The following is a 21,145-nucleotide window of genomic DNA, read 5'->3' as shown; positions in this document are numbered from 1 at the left end:
GAATTGATGGTTGTTTAAGTGTTAACCCATTAAGTTTTATTCCATAAATCCCTCATTGGTGGACTGAATTGCAGAAAAATTCAGTCACTTTAACTAGCTAGGAGAAATTCCAAATCCAAAAGTTGAATATGCTAAACTGATAACCTCATAGTTTTAAGGGACCAAATATGTAAATTCTCCTGTCACCAAAAATGGAAATCAAAATGAAAAAGACCTCCAGAAAGCAGAAAAGCTCCAACGGTGTCGTATGTTTCAAAATAGTAGCGTACTCACTGAGAAGAAATGGCGGAAGCTCCATCTCTGCTTAGTCTATGCCTGAATTTAATTGTCGATGAACTTTTACGCGGTAATCAGCTTTCTTCATCATAGTTTGAATAACCGATGAAAATTTCAGTTCAGCCTTGAGAATTTTTTTCTCTAATTTGTTTTATATAAATTAATTCTGCATTTCAGGAGGTTGTGATGATGAATTTCTGGCAACTCTGTATAAAATTCCACCTGAACTATTCGATTCGATGTTGCCGCGCCTCACTCCTTTGGCTTTGGAAAATTTACACAGAAACATGTCAGTATATGTTTCTAAATTCCTAATTCTACTATTTGTTTTGTGTGTATAGCGGCGTGAATTTGATGATATGTGTAATAGTTGTAGCAGCAGCATTCGATGTATTTGTGTTTTTATGCGAATGAGTGAATGTATTTGTCAGTTTTGAATTTGCGAAGTGAAATTTCGAAATTTTCAGATTTTTTAACTGTCCTGGTAGGAAAGGATAGAAAGCAAATTTGTTGGGGGGTTTTTTGGGTTGGGAAGGGGGGGTGGGGGCGGGGGGGAGGTGAAACCAAATCACTCAAAGGGGCTTTCAATAGTTGCCTTTTCTATTATGTTTAGACACATTGCGGGGACGGGATCATGGCATAAGCGGTGCTTATGTAGGTTAATGAAATTTATTTATTACTGCAAGAAATCAAATAAGGGCTTTGTGACGATGATTCAAATGAAGCAAATGCTCGAGAACCAAGAATGAATTTTCTGGAAAATTTGGAGAAAATTTATTATTTCAGTCGTGTCTTGTTCATTTGAGTTCTGGTCATGTATTAAAAGTATAATTCTAATAGAATATGGTTGTAGCTGCTGTAAAACAGTTAGATGGTGTCACCACTTATTCTGGCAAGCTGATAAATGATGGAAAATTTACCTCAGCTCTTCCTGGTTTGCATTTGTTCTTGGTGAGCGGTTATGCAAAGAGACGACTTATGTCATGACAAGAATATGAGTCCTTTTGTGCAGGCCATCCCACGAATGCAGCATTAGTGGACCTCAGGATGAAAATTCTGGAAGTCAAAGGAAGCGTAAGAGGTCTGGAAGAAAGATTTGGTTGTAGATCTATCTAAATAATATTTTGCATGTGTATTTTGAATTATAGGGATGTTCAGAATAGAGCTATAAAAATGATTAAGAATAAGTAGAAGTTTGCCAGTCTCACAGCATATGCATTACCTGGCAGATGGTTGAACTTTGAGGGAGCATGGAAGAAGCTGTATGAGGTGCGTTGGGGTGATTGTGGTGCTCAGATTCATTCAATTAGTTGGTTGGCAAAACAATTTGAAGCAAAGCATGAACTAAGAGATGATTGGCAGCAGATGTACTGGGAGAGACATTTACAGAAGTATTTACATCTAATTGAATGGGACTTATTAGAATAATTTGTCCTTTGTTGTGTCACTGTAATCCTTATACTTTTATTATGTCAACCTGAGAACAGTTGCCTCGATGCAGCAGCAGAGATAGCAATGATCCCTTCTTTTAGTGATGGAATTGGAGTGATAAAAATCCCAGGTATGCATGGTTTTGTCTTCTTAAATTTGAGTGTTGCTCTTTGTGCATTCTGTTCTTGGTTAAAATGATTTAGTGATCAAGGGAGCATATCACTTAGTTTGCCTAATAGATGAACTTGGTTAATTTTTGAAGTTGTAGTAGGTTAAAACTGTGGGTCTTAGCCTACATACTGATTATTCAACTGCTGAAAATTGAATTCACGAGAAAACCTGATAGCTTTAACACTGCCTTCATATTTGACTCCCGCCTGTGATTGTAAGATATGTTTTCTGTAATACTTATATATTGTATGGTAACATCTCTAATCTTATTTTTGGGATCCTGGTTTCATGTTGAACTTTTTTGGCTGAAAATGACATTCTAGTTGACATGAATTCTTCCTCTGCACGTGCTTGTGATCTCAGCAGTGAACTGGTCTGTTTAGGTGAAACTTAAGGTTGGTAACCGCCTGCTGAAACTCTTCTAAGGCTCCTCTATTAAATATGTTCTCATGGCTAGAAGGATTATCTATCTTGATTAACTGGCTCATAAAGAACTTAAGTCCCTGTCAGACTGAGCCCCTATCGAGTTTACTGAGGAGTATAAGATTGCGATTTTTCGTCAATGTTTTTCCTTTTCTATCGCTCACTTTCCGTCAAATGCTTAAATTGTTTTATAATTTTTATTTGAATCTGTTAATCGTCAAAACAGAGAGCCACTTAAAATACATGGCTTTTGGTCCATGCAGCTACCATAGTAAGATGCATAGGGTATTGGGAGCATATGAACAGTTCAGCATGTGACTACTCAAAGTTCTCAGATCACTGCCAACATTTTGGATTATATGCCAGGTTTTGGCCTTGTTCTCGCTTGCTTTAGATTTTGCAAAATCTGAATATGGAGAGTGATTGTAGAGAATAATCAGAATTTGTAAAAGCTACTCTTTGATTGTTTATGGATTTTAGCTTTTTTGCTTATTAAAAAATCTATATTCTGAACACAAAAGCATATGAGAACATCACAAAAACTGATTATTTAAAATCACAATTTGTGATCAGCTAAAATAATCAACCGAGAACAAACCCAATGTGACTTTTGTCTCGATATCTCAAGAACAATGGCATATACTCTGGTGGGATCTATTTAAGGCTGATAAAGGTTCTTGTGTATACTTAGTTTTCATTAATTGCTACTACTGCTAAGAAAAATGAAAGACTAGAGCACAAGTATGTTTTCTGGCACATAATGTATCAATCATTTGCTCTTTTGGTGCTAAACTCTTGAGAGTTAGATTCATCGGTCCATATTTTCTTTGTTGCAGACGCCTGAGACTCCCCAGTGCTCTTTGCCTTCCAGAAATTTGTGTAAGTTAAATTCACGGTGTGAGATTGATAGTTTTGGTTAAATACTGTATGAATTAGTTAGAGGTGTTTGTTTAAAATTTTGGTTTCCTTGCTTTACTCATACATAAAAGGCCATTGCAATGTTGTAGATCCTTTTTAACAATGTCTTCAATGGTACTGTAGGTTAATTATTGGCATATAATTGGTTCTGATATGCAGTAAGAAAACAGAATTCAAAACTTTTCAGGGTGATTCGGCAAGAATAGCTAGTGAACCTATATAGCTCTAAGTAGCTTTGGTAGTGAAGGATAATTAGTATAGATGAAATGGACTCTGAGTATGCGAAAACACATTAAAACTGAGTAAAATGCGGTATTCTTGGTGGCCTGAGTAATATTGAGGATAGTACGGTAGATTCCTTTGAGCTTTGTAGTGGACATTGAGGAAAGAGGGAGTGCGCTCTGTAGGAAGAGCTTCCTGGTTTTTGAAAAAGTTTATTTTGCCCTTTCAGACTGGAACATGCCAAAAGGAGCTTAAGGCTAGGTTTGTTTGAGCACCAAACAGAGCATTTGACAAAGAAGTTTCTAGCTGTATCTTGCCTCATAAAAAGATTAGATTTCTTTAGGCTACGAACTTTGTTTACTGGCATAGATAAATGGCCCCAAAAGAAAATTTGATAGTTATGCTGAAGAATAGCAAATGATAGAAGTGCCAGTGGCATCCCTAACACCGTGATAAAATTCTGAATCAATATGACTCCTGCAGCTTGTTTAAGTAAACAAACTCCAATTTTCTCCCCCTACTTCATTATAATTGCTTCTAATTTTACTCCATTACAGGATTCTGAAATTCTTTTGCTGTCTTTGTTGTTTCATCTTATTAGCTGTAAAATTCTTTTAAAATGTCCCTGTTATATCCTGAGCTGCCATAGAGTTTGAAGCTTTAACTAGAATGCCTGTCATGACTATAATCTTGTATTTGTGTGGATTGGTATCTTCTAAATGTAGATTTTGACTTCATGATTGGAAGTCATCTTTACTGCTACCGTGTGCTCCTTTTTTTTTTGTGAACTTTGAGATGTCTTTTAATGCTTTAACTTTGACCATCGGCAGATTAACATGGTTCCCAAATCATTTTATGGTAGATGTGTTCCCCTGTAAATGAATATGAGTGAATGAATCTATCAATATCTTGTGTAAGAAGAAAATGACTTATTCAGTAGTTGTACGTACATGAGGTAATTAATTTTGAATTGAAATTAGTAAATGCAATGAATGTGTCCAAGTATTCTTAAGCTGATTTAGCTTCTGAACTAAGAGTGATACATTCTGCATATTTTTCTATGCCTGCCTGATTACATGTCTATGATTATCCTGTTGTTTGCAGGAAAAGTCATTTACCATTTATTAAATGTACACTAAAAAGTATATGAATTTTGCTTTTCAAATTAGGCTGTTGTACATCAATGTTAGGTAAAGCTCTTGACGGAATCTGATTGACAGTTTGACGCATCTTTTCATCTCCTTGGGGAATATCTGATCATGAGTATATCTGCAGGATTTATTAAGGACCAGTAACTTGGAAACTTTGGAGATACACTGGATAAAGTTGAAGGATCATGTAAGTTTTGTAAGTTTTGATGTTTGTTTTTGGTTCCAAGTGTTTTGTAACTTTTATGAGCTAAGCACATTTTGTTCCATGCTTGCATAAAATGGTAAGGGTTGCTGGCATATTTCCTTAAAAAGGGGATCATCACATTTGGTGTTTACAATGCTGAATATTTGGTAGGTTATGTAGTAGAACAGAGTGGTTTCTAGAACTGGTGAAATAAATTAGAATAATATAACCGAAGGGCGTTGCACTGATAATAGTGGTTTTTATGTGATACCAAATGGTTGTTGGTTATGTTAGAAAAGAGCAAGCTTACGCTATCCAGAAAAATGAAGAAAAACAAAATCATGTAATTAATTTTCTTTTCACTTTCTTTTTCATCTCTATTTTTGAAATCAAGGTTAAATTGATTCTGTTGGCCAGTCGTTTTATTGTTTCTTTTGAAATTAAGTGGCATATTCATTTTATTGACCTTTAAGTGTGTGTGCTTTCCTTCATGTTTGTCTCATGTATTCAGCGCTGGCAATAAACTTCCAGAAATCTAATGTGTACATTTTTAATATCTTTTTAACTGGCTGCTTTCTGTGACAGGTTGATGGCATATGTGAACTTCTGAAGCAAAACAGTGAAACTCTAAAATCTATTGAATTTGTTCATTGCAAGCTTTCAACATCATTTATCGATGCTATATGCGATTCATTGTGGATCAAAGGTCTCAAGACACACGGAATAGAACATTTCTCAATCAGGATATCAAATTTTTTGGATACAAGTTCTTCTACCTTACCTGCTGGTTTGGCATCTTTCTTGTCATCAGGGAGGTACTTTGTCTTTTGCATTCTTCGGTATTTTTAAAGATCTCTCTCTCTCTCTCTCTCACACCGCACACCCTCTCGTGCGCTCGCACAGAATGAGATTCATGCAGCCATGCTAACTGTCAATGAGTAGGCTTTGTTTTGAAAACTTCTTTATCATTCTCTCTTGTATTGTGCATGTTTTGTACTCATTGCCAATACACTCGTGATGGAGTCATCTTTCTATTCTTTGCTTACCACGTTTAAGGGATGATCTAGGTTTTCATAATTAATTCCATCAAGTCTTTTTGATAATAGCTTTTTTGGTAGATTATATTTTTTTATCATCAGTATTACCCAATGGTCAGATTCTGAGTTATTTTATGTACTGAAGAAAGTTAAAGTGAGCTACCATTTGAAATTTCTAAATTTTCCATGGATATGATGAAAGGCAATATTATTTTATGTATGAGCTCAAGAATGAATCGAAGAACATAATATGCCTTCGTTTTGGGGACTGCTGCTTAAACTTCATAAAGTTTCTGGTTAAGAAGGCAAGAAACTTGGATAGCTTAGTCAAAGTCCGTCGTAGCAAGAGTGTGTTCCCAAGATAATGGTATACTTAGTTGGTTCACTTCTTTGTTATTGGATTTGTGAAAAACATCGTGCCTCTCAAAGGAATTAAACATGTTGCTGTTTGTTTGTAGGCACTTCCTCATTGAGGTAGATAAATTTTAAAAAATGTTTTGGTCAAAGAATTGAACTAGGATAATGGCAGGGAGAACTTTTGATCTCTAGTGTCAGAGTGAACAATCTGTATGCATTGCTAGTCATCCTTTAAAAGTTCATGTCAAGGTTTCCATCAGGGTGCATGTCAACTGAGAAAATTTATATGAGTAGTTTGAAATTCTTAGATGCTTTTATTTCTTTAGGTGCTTGTCTTCGTTAAGCTTATCTGATGACCACCTTCGTCGAAATTTTGTGGAAATGATTTTGGATGTCCTCTTTGATTCTTCGTCTAATATAGCTGCTTTGGACCTTTCAGAAAACTATGTAAGTTTTAATATACGTATCACATGATTTTCACCACAAACATTTCTGTTGACAATCAGCCTTTAAGGATATTAACATGCAAAGTGCAGATGTCTGGATGGCCATCCCATTTTAAATGGACGTCTAGACCTGGCAAGCAGTTATCTTCAGGAATAGGCAAGTCATTGCAATCATTGCGGGTGCTAAATCTAAGGTACATGACATTATCTCCTGATGATTAGTAAATATTCAAATTTCTTGAAGATGAATGAAATCTTTCTTGGAGTTAATTAGCCATAGACCTGACAAGGGGATATCACATTAATGTCTGGAGCATGGAATGTCTTTCATTTTATCCACAGTGTAACGATGAGGTTGTAGAGGCTGCCTTAAAGTTTATCAGACCTTTGCTTTTTACATAATTCTTTGATTTTTTTTTCTTTCTAATTTCAGGAACAATAATCTGCAGAGAGATGACGTAGACTTTCTTAAATATGCGCTGGTTTGCATGCCTAAGTTGGAGAGTCTTGATTTAAGTGATAATCCTATTGAGGATGATGGAATCAAGTTAGTAGACTGGCACATTCTTTCAACAGTTTTAAAGTACTAGCTTTCTGCTAATGCAGTATTTTGCAATCTATAGGAATATGATGCCCTATTTTGTTGAGATGTCAGAGAAACCTTTTTCGCTCATTGATCTGAAGTTGGGACAATGTGAGCTTACTTTCAACAGTGTGAGTCAACTTTTAAATGTACTGTCAAGATGGAAGAAGCCACTGACCTCCCTCTGTATTGGAGAGAATAACCTTGGAAGGTTTGTAGGCATGAATTTTCATGCTTTCATTGAACTAACATCAAACCAGTCCCCGATTTGACTTGGCAGGGAATGCTGAAACCATGGTTTGGTTGGAATTACCTGATGGCTGATTGATATTTCATTCTCTCTTGGAACTTAATTATGGGAGTTGTGCATGCAATTTCCAATCAATCTGGTCCACGTCATGATAACAGAATATTTTCCCTATATATTGGCTCTGATAAATCTCAATGAAGACCCAAGTTGTTTTTCTCTCTGCTTGTCTTAGGTTTTGTGTAGTGCTTTCTTTTTCTTGAAATATTACAGTGCCTGTTCTTCCCTTAATTCATTGAAGTTTTTTCTTCATTTTTGCCTTCTAAGCATTTTTGACATGGCCTGTTATTCTTGTGTTCATACTTCAATTTACCATCTGCTCCTTTTACGTGTTATACTAAAGTTTTGTTGCTTCTTGGTGAATTAATGTTGACCTAACTTTTGGTCCATCCTAGCTGTTATTAGTGTAAACACTGAGATGCAATAACCTATGGTGGATGCACAAAGTGAAATTTCTGACTAGTTCTAAGTTCTTAGTGCTGCAAAAGTTGTATATAGAATCAATCATATCAGTCCATCCTGTCCCTCGTTAGTACCTTGTGCCTTGATGAATTTGTGATGCCCTTCTTTCTCATTTGTTTTTGATGGTATCCCTCACCCGTGTATATTTTTCAGATCGAGTCTTCTATGCCTGCTTATACTATAGTATATATATTCAAGATATCTTCCAGATGTAATGATGGGTGTTCGTTTTCATGCTTTTGTCCACTATATATCTGTTCAGCAAAATTGGGGCATTGTTGGGAAAGTTTCTCTCTAAGGGGCTTCAATCCCTTGACATTGATGATATTAATCTTGGTCCTCCCGGCTTTCAGAAAGCACAAGATGAAATAATGGGGGACCTGAAGCTTGTTTACATCAATATCAGGTTCAGTGGCTCTCTTATTGTCCCTACATTTTTTATTCCTTGTGCATACAATTAACATGCTGAGTTACCTCATACAGCAAAAATTACGGTGGGATTGAAACTGCAAATTTCCTGTCAAAGCTCATTTCATGTGCTCCGGAACTTACTGCAATCGATGCCAGATGTAATTCCATGCCTGTGGAATCCTTGTCAATCATTTGCTCCACCTTGAAAGCTATGAGAGGTATGTTCTTCTAGTTCTGGTTATTCTGTTGTGCTGGACAATAGATACATCATACTTCCCCGTGAGTTGTTTGAACTAAACATGCCATGGCCGTGAAATATGTGTGTCAGGTTACATATTTTCTGTTTGATATTTGCTTTTTGGTTAATCAAGTCTAGTCTTGGTATGCATCACAACTTCCTGAAGAAGCTTTTAAGGACTTCACACATATAAGAAGAAATTGTGGTCTTAAAAGGTGGTTCATAACGGCTCAAGTCTGTCTAAGTTCATGCTTTATAATCCTGTATGGAGTTTTCCTTTACAAGATAATAAATTGCATAATTACCAGAACCACGGATAGGAGGCCTGTCAAAGTGTTGTGTATGGTGAACACCACATTCTCACTACATCTATGCTCCTTTCAATAGTTTATTGTGGCAGTAGAGCTGTAAAATCCCTTTTTATCTCCGGCTCAGAAAGTTTTACTTAGAGATAAGACATCCATGGTGGCAAGTTTTGCATAGAGTTGAGCCACTATGGCAGGATCCCAAGTCACTTAAGTGGCTGATCATTTTTATGAATGTATCAGAAGATTTGAAGCGAGAGTTAATATAAATGAAGTTCAGAAAACTTTATCTTAATGAAGGGGAGTACATCTTTCTAAATGGAGGTATCAGACGATTTTAAAAGAGTGAGCATAAAGGGAATTTTGAAAAAAATAGTTAATGACATTTTTTGCTGCCAATGAGAGCCTTAATTGGAACCTGTTTGATTGGTTCTGACACTTTATCAAGATATCCAACCAATATATCTTTTGCAAAGTTAACATCTTGATACAAGGTGATTATTCGCATAGGCTTATTTCTTTTCCAATGGCCAGATACTGACCATAAGTTATGAAGGTTACGTTTACATATTGCAAATATTTTGGATAGGTTAGTATGAATTTAGTAGTTGAGATCGCACAATTGTCACTGAACTCTTTCTATTGGAGGATTTGAGCCTCAAGCCTACCACCTAATTATATTATTATAATTTTTTTTTTGCTGGGGTGGGGGTGTGATGGAGGGGTAGCAATCTGGAAACATTGTGCACTCAATTCCAGCAAACTAGTTTTGTTGTGACTGATTTTACACTTGTTCAGCGTTTTGTTGTTTGCCTGCTCTCTTCAGTGTTTACTAGGTTTCTTCAAATTCCTTCTGTGCTTCTTCTTCATCGAAGAATACAAGAAAGGTGTACACGTCAGCCATTACCCTTGAGAAAGCTGATCTATAATGTTAAAATGAAACTATCCTTCAATACCATCGCGCTGGGACTTTTTAAGTGAAGTTCCAGGTTACAGAAAGCAACCCTTTCTCACTTAGTGACGTCACTTCATTCATTTCACGAGTTATTATTTCCTGATTAACTATCAGCATTCTTTCAAAGACTCTGCGTAAATTTGTTTTTGTTTCCTGCATGACACGACTATTTCTCATAACTTTAGCAGGGAAAACCATCTTTTGCAGCACCACTCGGTGCCCATGCTTCCCAAAATTGTCTTACTAGAGTTCTAGAGGATTTTCTCATACCCATGGATAAAAATTTAGCCACTCAAAAAGCACCGCATTCTTTTTTCCAGCATTTAGATGTTTGATATCTACTGACCTTGTTTTAGTGTTCTTTCTGATGAGAGTTTCATTTTGACCCCGTTGTGTTGTCTGTGATATTGATTAGGGAAAGTAGAGCATCTGGATTTGAGAGGAAATACTTCATTGATACGATTTGCTGATGCTTCTCTGCTGGATGAACGGAAAATGAACAGAAAATCCATTCTCAAACTTGACTCTTCATACGACCCAGATGGCCCTTATGACCAGGATCCTTAGCGTTTTTTTTCGAAGGACGGTTGCTCAAATCTTAATGAATGGTAAAGCTGCGGAGATTAGAGACATTCAACTTGTCAATACATAAAAGCTGTAAAGAATGTTGACTGTGATTGAATTGTTTGACCTTTTATACATTCATCTTACTTTGTTCTTGCTGTTTCATTTCTTGGCCTGTCCTTTCAAGTTTTAAAAGTTAGGATGAAAATAAAAATCTCTAGTTCTTTGGAGTAAGAATGCAGCCACTGCCCTCTAGTCGCTACTAACAATTGAATTTTCTAGTTTTCAATAGCCATATACTTTAACCATTTGTTAGTGCAGGAACGGTAAAACTGTGACCAGATTTAGTGTTTTATCCGTTATGGAACATTCTAGGACAATTAAACTAGATCTTTAGACTCAAGTGATTAGCTTTTCGTCTGGAGAAGATAAAAGAAGAAAGAAAAACTTTATTATTGTGGCGTAGGATGTAAATTTTGTAAAACTTGACAAACTGCCTAAACAGATTAACACGTTTTGGTAAAACTTAGCAAACTATTGATTATCAACTTTGGCCTGCAATGTCTATAACTTGTTTAACGCTTCGTCCCCAAAAAGTATGAAATTCTTATTGAGCTACTTATAGTTCAACAAACCAATCCACCGTCAAACCTAAATGAAACCTTATTTTCTTCTCATTTCTTGATTTACCATGGAAAAATAAATGAGTACCTGACTTGCATAGGTAACGTACCAAGCAACTGCATTCAAGCTCCACATAATTTCTAATTCCTTTCCATTAATTATAGTTCCTGAAATCTTACCCCACAAATTGTAACCTTCTTTTTCTATAAGAAAAATTAACAGAAAAAAAGAAGAAGAAGAAAAATTACTAGCTTCCTATTTTCTTATTGTATAGCATATTTCTGTACACGAAGAGAAAAAAAGAAGTACATCATAGATGGGTAGCCAATTGTGCGACTAACATTAGAAGAGAAAATGAAGATAGAAATATAATGTAAAACAACTAAATATGCAGAGCAAACAGAAGGGTCTCATTTGCATGGATAGTTAAATAGTAGAAGCACTTATTTAAGTAAAGAGTTACCAGTGAAAGATGAAGAATGCTCAGCTGCAGAAGAAAAAGAAGAACATGTTGGTGGGATATGGAATCCAAACATCAGGTGAATCAAACGGACAAGAGAGGTGGGCTTTATACAAGATATGAAGCGGCTGAACTTCTTTATAAGCTGCTGCCGTAAATGATATGATCTGTTTCCTCCTCTGCTGCACCACCACCACCACCAAACTCCTGCCACCGCAAGTCTCTTGATTCTTCACGACATATATAGTGAAAAACTGAGAGAGTTCAAAGTGGATAGATCATAGAAGTAACAGGAAGTCCAGTATTTGGACATCTTTCTTGCTTTTGGTAACGTGTACTTGTGCAGGTGAGGTGGACCGAGTGCTCTTGCCATTTTTTTGGGATAGGCTAAAATTGGCTGATGGCACATGCACCCCATGCCACAAAATTCTAAATGTTCAAAATGCAATTAGGGGCCTGAATCCAATAAAGCCCCTTGAAAACCAACAGCTTTGGCCCGTTGGCCACTACCATAGTCTTTTCTTTAAGGCTTGGTGGGATGAGAAGTCAAGAATTCAAACCTTATTTCCCACCATTTGTCACTATATGTGGCTTGCCATTTTAAATAGTCTAAATTCATACGGGTGCATAGTGCATCTGTCTGATTCGATGGTAGTTCAGTTCTCGTCAGTTCGCCAATAGGTCCAGTTGGGCCTTCCCCCTTAGAATAAGTTAGAGTGAGACTGTGAGAGTAAAAGTAAGTGTATGGTAGACAAGTACCGATTGACAAAAAATAATAATAATAATAATAAAGCCCCTTAGAATAAGTTAGAGTGGGAGTAGAAGTAAATATAGAATATATAAATGCCGATTGACACAAAATAATAATAATAATAATAACAAAGCCCCTTGGAAAGTGCCACTTCCTCACATTGTCCCCCGTGAATGTTAATTGAATCAATGTAGAATGCACCGCACCACTTTTTCTCATTATGATTTTTTCACTCAGGCATAGGGCTGCAATCGCCGATCGCGAGCAGCTCGAATACGAACTCGAGTCGAGCGCGGTCAATATCGAAGTCAATTCGAGATCGAGCTAATCAAATCGAATTCGAACTCAAAAATACCAAGCTCGCAAGCTCAATTATATATATTTATTTTTTATTTTACATATATATATATTCTTAAAATTTTATTATTTGTTAAAAATTATTATTTTATTCATTTTTAAAAATAAAATAATTATTTTTATTTTTATTTTTATTTTTTAAACTCGTGCTCGAGTTTGACATTTTGAGCTCGTTGAGCTCGAGCTCGAGTTCGAATTTCGTAAAATTAACTTGAAACTCGGCTCGATTAGGTTAAAACTCGACTCGACTCGACTCATTTATACCCCTACTCAGGTACAATTGGGTTGGACAGCCTAATCTCGGGTTAGATTAGCCATGTGCAACACACACATACTTTCGTTTCATGAATTGATCAAATTGCCATCCCATTGCTTTACAAAATGTATTTTCAAACTGACTTTTAAACTAATAAAATAGGTAAAAATGAACTCTGGATAATTACACTTAATTCAAAAACTTTTGAAGTGTAAAACATGAAGTATACTGTATTTAGCGACCACATTTTTTTAAATATATTTCTTAGTTGTAACAAACATATGAAAAATAGTAGTTGTAAGCTAATATATAACAAACTCAACCTCAATTATTGATAATAAGCTACAAGTTGCATAAAAATAGAATGCAGGGGAATAGCGAAATTGTGTTGGAAATTTTTCTTGTAAAGTAAATATTAAAAAAATATTGGAACGTAAGAACTTGTTGGGTAATATGGCCACTTCACAGGACCATGCAGCTAGAAATTTAGTTTCTTGATCTAATTTTACCGGGTTGTGAAATTTGTAATGCCACAGAGAGTAAATTGGTTCAATTAAATATTTAGGGAGGACAATGTGAGGAAAGGTATTTTTCAAGGGTGTTATTTGAAATTAATCCTAAAATTAATATTTACAGTTTGAATCCCAATCCTGCTTATATAGAAAGAACTCAGAAACAGCCAAACTTCAGAGAATCTGGATACAAATGCAGAAGAGAAGATTCACCTTCCTCAGCTTAAACCTCACAAAATTCATGCCCAAGAAACGAACAACAACCAGGTAGTTTACTTTGGTAGATGGCAAAATATAACTGATCTCTTAAGTTCTTGGTTTCAGAGTTCTACAGGTCAGATGACAAAAGTTCAAAACGTTCCAGTCCACCTATTATATGGTTCAAAAGAAACAACTACCACCGTTCACCATTGTTCCTTCCGTATCTGCTTCCAGTGTTCCAAGCACTATGAGAAGATTTGTCAACATATTGGCCTCTCCCATGAACCTGTTGCCGAGGGGATGCAGAAGAATTAGAAGACTTGTGAAAATATTGGCCTCTCCCATGAACCTGTTGCTGCGGGGATGCACAAGAATTAGAAGATTTAAAATATTGGCCTCTCCCATGAACCTGCTGCCCAGGGGATGCACAAGAAAATGGCTGGCTCTGCCTCCAAGCAGGACTTGCATTACTTGTAGAACTAGACTGCCACGAGTCCTTGTCCGTATTTTGCCATCTGCTCCAGCTATTATCTGATGCAGAAGTATTTGATAGTTTTTCAGGCCTCCAGTTAAGACCGCTAGCAGAAGTTGAGGTACTTGATGATGGAAAGGAACTGTTTCCTACACAATGAGCATATGACTTCAAAGCTGGAACTGGCCCTCTTTGAGTAGTAGAGTTGTTAAGTTTTCCTCTGCCAACACTCCATCCAGTGCCAGCAAATTTGCTGATGACTGCAGGTTCTTTGTTCTTTAGGCTAGATTTCTGAACATGGTTCCTATTTACCAATGCTCTGTTGGGAGCGCTGCCATTGTATTCATGCCAAAGCTCTCTCTTCACTATATCTGCTTCAGATATTGACTGCACGGATATATAGTGATTCAAATTTTATAGGCATTTTAACAAGTCAATAAGCATTTGTCTACTCTATTAATGAAAACTATTATTTCCAATTCCAGCATCTACATCATGCTTGAAGTTTGCAATTTATCAGTTTTTTCATTTTTGATCGGAGTTATCAAACTGGCTTGGAGAAGAAATGCTTTCCCTTGGTAAAGTTGACAAGATTTTTATTCCTTTTAAGGAGAACTTGATAGGATTAAGCTTGTCCAGCAGATAAATGCATTTGCGTACCTCCTCTGGAATATTTACTCCTTCCGCAAGAAGCCGTTTAGGCACATAGTCCGAAGGAAGCTTGTAGAATGCACAGCTACAGGCAAACAAAAACAGGAGCAGTGAGCAGCTATCCAACAGGAAAACTTCTCAAGATTAACAGAGATCGGCGATTGCTTACAAGACATCTTGATCTGCTTCACAAAGATGCATGAACCCACTCAGTCCATCGCTGAGGATAATGGCACAAACAGATCCACCATTGTTAATCCATTGTTGCAACTGTGACGACAAGCTTATACGGTATACAATTGACTCATCACGCAAATTCAGCAATCCAAACCACCTCTTGCAAGGTGTTGGAATTGAATGCTGATCCATACTCTTGGATAACCATTAATATTTTTGGTTTCAAGGGATAGATAACAATCAGATCAAACCAGCAAATGGTGATATTTTACTTTGTTTCACTTCTTAACCATGATAAAGCTACTTAATCAACACATTAGAAATGCTATGCATTCGATTTGGCCAATGATATTTAGGCACAATGGAGAAACCTGTTAGTTACCAGGTCACAGATTTAAGTTACTTTCAGTAAATTTCATGCACGAAACTAGGCAGACAAAAAGACAAAAATTGGAAAAAGTAAAAGGGTTGATTTGCTTACTTCAACATGTCATTGATCTTGATATAATCATTCTGCATGAAAGATGTGCAATTTTTGTAGACTGAACTAATTTGTTCACCCAAACCACTTGAACTCCCTATGAACAATTGATCAGCAGTCTCAGCATTCCTCTCTTTCTCATGGTCCTACGTAGCGTGAATGAAGTTAAACATATCGTCAAAATCAAAGGTCCAAGTTTATCAAATCCACATGCAGTAGTACACAGTACACACAGCTTCAGTGAGATTGACTATAGCTTATTAGTTAAAAAAAAACAAAAATTAACATGTGAGCTTGCTACATGCTCAAACATAGGCTTTCAGATTAAGCAATGTGTATCTAAAACCCTCAACAAGGAAAGAAGCATACTACCAAAGCAAATACAGATATATCAAATGGAAATATTCCAAACCTTTAATTCTGTTTCAGCCTTTTTAGTCTCTACTAGGAGGCGGTCTTCTTGAATGAATGGTAACTTGCATATAGCCTGAAAGGAAGAAAATTGTGTAAAAGATTCAAAGAGATAAGTTGTTTAACTAAAATTTTGTGTAAAAGATTCAAGTTGTTTAACAAAGAGATAAGTTGTTTATAGATATATAGGACAAACCTGCCACATGAAGCGCTTTCCATCTGCATCCGTCTCAAAACCTGAACATCAAATTTTCAACATGAGTAATATAGTCAATTATATTCTGGTTAACCTACTTTAAATTGAGTACAAACATCAGAAGTAGCCTTACGGGCTGGATAAAATTCAAGAATACTTGAATCTGCATCAACCATAAGTCTCTTGTATGCTTCAGGAAGAGCGTGGCAACTATTTGTCACTCGTCAGAAGTCGGAGAATAAAAGAATACGGTAAGAATAAAAGTAATCTCAAAATGATTCCAATACACAAAAATCAGGGTGGCAAATTACCTTTTTGGAGGGAGGACAGCCAAGAGCTGATCAAAAGGTTTCAGAGGTAGACCTTTTTGAAATTTCACATTCACTTGAGTAAGGCCTTTTAGGTCCGATGCAAATGGACCATAATGAAATGGATAAAACCTAGTGGGATACATTGGACGGAACATATATTAGTGAACAAGTCTATCTCAATCCCAGAAATTTGCAGAATTTTTCTTACCAAGTCCATGATGGAACTCCAGAAAAGTAGTACTTTAGGACCCAACACAGTCCTTCAGTGTACTTCGCTACCTAGAAATCAGAATGGTGAAATCACTAGAAATAGGTGCAATACTAAGCAAAAGAATCAGTTGCTTTTTCCTGATAAAAATCAACATAATGCTCCTATGCTATGCGTTGGGATTGTATAAGCTAGATACTTGAAAAAAATCTTCCTCATGCTTGAAGGAATGTTTATATGTCTCAGCATAATCTAATGAACAACTAATGCTTTGTGACCAGAAGATTGATCTCATTATTACCTATAACAATACTAAGGAGATAAGATAATACAGCATGTAATATCATACCAACGATCTACGTCTCTGTTCCACCTCATCTGTTTTTGCAGAAAATTTAACTTCATAGTATCTCTTTTTCCATCCTTGAACACCCAGTTTTACCTGGAATTAGTCCAAATATTCATCTGTCATCTTCAATCATCAAAAATCTAATGAACTGCCTGACAAAAGATATCCACTTCATTAACCTTATCTGAAAAAAGGCCACCATTTCTGAATGTATCTGACTGGTGCTGGATGCGATCTTTCAACTCTTGCATTAACTCTTTTGTATTGTTCAGAACCTGAGGCATTAGAAGCGAAAACTATGAGATAGACAGCAGACTAAAATAAATGAAATAATTATAAAAACAAATGCAAATAGAAGAGATATACAGTGATGAAAAGAAGTACTTCTGAGAGAGTAATATCTTACTTCAGAATAATCAGTTAAAGAAATATCTTTTTCATCTAAACCACTTGTAGAATCCACAATCTCCGACATTTTTCTATCCTGAAATGCATTATCAGTATTTCCTAAGCTGCTCCACAAATTTGCTTCAATACATCCATCATCTTCAGTGTCCTGCTAGACAAGAATTATAGGATATCCCAATTAATTTTATGTAGCAGACAGCCTCAGGCCAAGAAATACTAGCCACACTGAATCATTCAATTGTCAACACTCACAGCATTCAAAAGTTCTGATTGGATCCTCCTGAGCTTTCTTTCCTTGATTTCTAATCTTTTCTTGAATATTTTTTCTTCATACTCACCCACTGAAAGTATAAATTTCTCAACCCTTTTCAATTTTATATATCTGCCTTTCTTGTCCTCAATCTGCTTTCAGAAATTATATTAAAACAAAGGCGGTTAAACGCCCAAGTTGCAATTGCAGTAATTGATTGCTTAATACAAGATAATGTTAGGTACCAAATGTGTATCAACCAAGTATCCACCAAGATTCTTCATCTCTTTCTTATAAACATACATCAGTAAATCAATTGCACCCTGTAATCATAAGTAAGAAGAATGTATAAAGCAAGAAAACATAATTATTTCAAGACATCTAACTGCAAAATCAGAGACAGTACAAACCTCATGGATTTCTAGAGTGGGCATGTGCGGTAAGAAGTCATTGCCAGTGAAGAAACAGATGAATATGAAGTCATCGATTATACGCTCCAAATCTATGTTCAGATTCTCAGGAGGATCGCTTATGTTCAGATCGATATGCAGGTACTCCCTGAGGAGCCAGATATGCAAATACTGCGAACACAGTTTCAAAGAGAGTCAATAAAAAAACAAGTCATTTTCCATTTTCCCTTTTCTCTGTCAAAACATGATTGCAATGTTCAACCATTGGTGCAATAATACTAATGTTTCTCAGGTTTGTTTCTCACACCTGAAAAGGTTTTTTCATCACAGGCAATCTTCTATTTAATTTTTTGCTCGCTTCACTGCATCTGTCTGATTTCTCTGACGCTGATACTACCTCAATGTGGCAGGAAGCGGGCTTTGGCACTGATTCTGACTTGTCTACAACCTTTGGCAAATTACAAACATTGGAAAACAGAAGTTCTTCATTTCACAACATGTTAAACACTAGGACATCTTAGAGCAACTATAATTAAGCAATAAAGTAGAAGAATCTGCATTCGAATCACAAGTTTTGGAAACAGTTCCAACCTGCTTAAACCATCCCCTACACTTTCCTGAATATGATTCTGCTTTGCGGGCACTACGTTCAAGTTCTGACACTCCATTTAATATTTCCTCGTGAACGAGAACATCCTGTTTTGAAAGACAACAAATAATTTAACTCAAGACCGTATGGATTAACAAATCATGGATTTTAACAAGTACGCACTATCCAATTAGGCAAATTATGGTAGCACCAAAAAAAAAAAGCAGTTGATTGTAGCATTACCTCTCTCAATATCGAAAAATGCACCTCATGCGTTGCCAAAGCAAGCATGATTAAATCCGCGTCCTGCATTCAAATCAATAACTTTAGCTTGCCAATTTTCAAGTTCAAATAGGCTAAACTTCCTATAAAATATTCATCAAGGGGAAGGTTAACTAGCTACCAGGCCATATAGACAATGCTGAGTATTCGGATCATAACCTTCACTGCTGCGCTGAGCACGAATGAAAGACATTATCTTATGTTCCCCTTCGCTAGGAACATTTGCATCCGAGAGAATCACCTAAGATTTAACAATTTTTTCAAGTGATTAATGAAGTACATAATTAATTGATGAATCTTGCATTTCAGACCAATAATTAATTGATGAATCTTGCATTTCAGACCAATGTAGTACGTAATAACAATGCACCTTGATTTTGCTCCAGCGCGAATCAGTAGTCATTCGGCGCTTAATATAGTTTTGCAGTTTCTTAGACAATAAGTCCATAAATTCTGTGCCTGGAGTGATAATATTGGAATCAGACAATTCTGATTCTTCTCGAGGCAAAACCTTCTTGCCTTCCCTTTCAAAATTTTTCCTCAGCTTCGTTTCCACCTCTTCCTGAATTAAACATCAGTGAAAATAATTGGTCATTATGGCACAACCAACGGTGGCCAAGCCAGACAAAATCTTCAGTGAATTTTCATGTATAAGAAGATAGCCACCAATACATTAAACCCCTTAATTAAAACATTGGCTTTGTACTTGTAACATATATTTTGTTACTGGTTCATTTCATTAGAAATCGTTATCAGATCACTCATAGCCACTCCTTCATAATTAATTTCCACCAGTTATTGGTGTAAAAAGGTAAAAACAAAATTTTTTTTGTACCAGTTATATTAGCATAAATCTTTCGAAAATTTTATACTCGGAATTGAAAATTTTCCCTTGGTGAATTGAAGCACATGCCTCCACTAGCCAAAGTGTAGATCCACCACTTGTAACCAATTGTAGATTTTCTAAGGTAGCGTTCAACCACTTGTTACTCGGATTTAGCTATCAAGTCCTGCTAATACAGCTATTCTAGTGCCAAATGAAGAATTGGACATCGGTACATCGGGACAAAGACGTTCGATTATGCATCATAGTTGAAATTCAGGATTTTATCCTATAAAAGAATAGCCTCATCTGAATATTACGCCATATTACAATTGGGATAATGAACCAAACATTGACTTGATTAATTGTTGCAATCAAGAAAATTACTCACAGCAGCTTCATTATCCTTTGCGGTTCGAAACCGTCTTGCTCTTTGTTGATTCATCTTGGCTCGGGGAGCCACCCCATCTGCCTCATGAAAATTGTCAATTAATCAACTAGTTATAATCTCTCCCATTTTTGTTGTTTTGTCTTGCGAAAGACAATGATGTGAAATTAAATTTGACATCGATCAAAATGGAAAAATTAACCTACCTATGGCCATGTACAAAAGTTTACGGGGTTTAACGATGTTGAAGAGTTGGTCAATATAGTCGTAGATGTTGGAGAACACATCTTCAAATGTAGTCGGAGGAAACAACTGAAAAAAGTATTACAGTAGTAAACCTTAAGCCTCTGATTAATCCCCAAAAAAAAAAAAACTTGGTCAGTAGTAAATAAAAAAAATAAAAAAAAACAATGGGGAAATCTTTTTTGTAAAAGCAGAAAGACAATAGATAATTATGGTAGCTTACTAAACAAAACATGAAATTTTTATGCAAATACAACAGAAGTCATCATGGAAACCAACAAAAGATAAACACGTACGAGGAAACTCAAAAGAAAAATGCATGAAGGAAAACGAAGAGAGAGAGACCATATCTTCTGGATGGAAACAGGGATGAATGATTCCATTCATGTCAAGGTAAAGATTATCGAACTCTAAGCCATGGTGATTTTCATCTGAATTAGCATCAGATACTATCTTTGGATATCTTTGAACTAACCATCGGAAAAATGATGGAACTCCCATGTTGATTTTCTTTCTTCTATACTACTTTCCTCTTTACAACTTTCAAGTTTCCTCTGCTTCTCTCTTGCTTTACTTCTATGATTCTATCTCTATATATGACCCGCATAGCATGGATGCAACTAAATTAGCATTAATTATACTGTTTTGTGGTTGGCAGGACGCAAAAAACCTTTGGAGATTTCAGGAAAAAAGAAAAAAAAAAAAAAGTGGTACACTTTGTTGGCATTGTTTACACTTTTTTTTTGTACACTTATTTAAAATCAATTTCGATAAAGAACACCTTGTGAGCTAGTGGGAGTTGTTTTCTACAATAACTTTGCTAAAGTAAAGATTGAAGGACAAAAGTCTAGTATAGGAGTCTAAAAATTATGAAGTTTTTACAAAATTATTATA

At 35.9% G+C, this 21,145-nt stretch overlaps 2 protein-coding genes and 1 long non-coding RNA gene across 7 annotated transcripts; 1 reads left to right on the top strand and 2 right to left on the bottom strand.

Annotated features, from left to right (window-relative positions):
- Nucleotides 1–188: 188 nt before the first annotated feature.
- Nucleotides 189–10,606, top strand: LOC113705397 (uncharacterized). 4 transcript variants are annotated; one of them, XM_027227247.2, is made up of 16 exons: nucleotides 189–346; nucleotides 454–565; nucleotides 1,289–1,357; nucleotides 1,506–1,667; nucleotides 1,764–1,837; nucleotides 2,565–2,667; nucleotides 3,138–3,180; nucleotides 4,717–4,779; nucleotides 5,362–5,591; nucleotides 6,497–6,617; nucleotides 6,707–6,810; nucleotides 7,050–7,163; nucleotides 7,240–7,410; nucleotides 8,231–8,374; nucleotides 8,452–8,597; nucleotides 10,293–10,606. In XM_027227247.2, the coding sequence occupies exons 1-16, from the start codon at nucleotides 283–285 to the stop codon at nucleotides 10,442–10,444; spliced, it is 1,872 nt and encodes a 623-aa protein (XP_027083048.2). In that variant the 5' UTR covers nucleotides 189–282; the 3' UTR covers nucleotides 10,445–10,606. The 4 variants fall into 4 exon arrangements, with proteins under 4 accessions (XP_027083048.2, XP_071913218.1, XP_071913220.1 ...); XM_072057117.1 differs by lacking the exon at nucleotides 1,289–1,357; XM_072057119.1 differs by lacking the exon at nucleotides 7,240–7,410.
- Nucleotides 10,607–11,297: 691 nt separating this feature from the next.
- Nucleotides 11,298–11,881, bottom strand: LOC140010374 (uncharacterized). The gene is made up of 2 exons (XR_011817637.1): nucleotides 11,640–11,881; nucleotides 11,298–11,552 (listed from the first exon to the last, which is right to left on the bottom strand). It is a non-coding gene; the product is annotated as an uncharacterized lncRNA (long non-coding RNA).
- A 1,644-nt stretch (nucleotides 11,882–13,525) lies between these two features.
- LOC113705374 (5'-3' exoribonuclease 3) lies at nucleotides 13,526–20,921 on the bottom strand. 2 transcript variants are annotated; one of them, XM_027227216.2, is made up of 23 exons: nucleotides 20,597–20,921; nucleotides 20,215–20,320; nucleotides 20,012–20,088; nucleotides 19,168–19,359; nucleotides 18,919–19,038; nucleotides 18,759–18,821; nucleotides 18,518–18,622; nucleotides 18,234–18,374; nucleotides 17,927–18,097; nucleotides 17,762–17,839; nucleotides 17,519–17,668; nucleotides 17,265–17,417; nucleotides 17,038–17,133; nucleotides 16,859–16,951; nucleotides 16,510–16,580; nucleotides 16,302–16,430; nucleotides 16,124–16,200; nucleotides 15,991–16,031; nucleotides 15,796–15,870; nucleotides 15,384–15,529; nucleotides 14,895–14,945; nucleotides 14,735–14,810; nucleotides 13,526–14,461 (listed from the first exon to the last, which is right to left on the bottom strand). In XM_027227216.2, the coding sequence occupies exons 1-23, from the start codon at nucleotides 20,750–20,752 to the stop codon at nucleotides 13,796–13,798; spliced, it is 3,033 nt and encodes a 1,010-aa protein (XP_027083017.1). In that variant the 5' UTR covers nucleotides 20,753–20,921; the 3' UTR covers nucleotides 13,526–13,795. The 2 variants fall into 2 exon arrangements, with proteins under 2 accessions (XP_027083017.1, XP_027083025.1); XM_027227224.2 differs by having other exon boundaries at nucleotides 17,265–17,414; nucleotides 20,597–20,919.
- Nucleotides 20,922–21,145: the final 224 nt, after the last annotated feature.

This window comes from Coffea arabica, chromosome 1e, assembly GCF_036785885.1.
Source record: "Coffea arabica cultivar ET-39 chromosome 1e, Coffea Arabica ET-39 HiFi, whole genome shotgun sequence".
Classification (NCBI taxonomy): Eukaryota; Viridiplantae; Streptophyta; class Magnoliopsida; order Gentianales; family Rubiaceae; genus Coffea; species Coffea arabica.
The sequence above is the reverse complement of the archived record's forward strand: the minus strand, read 5'-3'. Positions and strand labels throughout refer to the sequence as shown.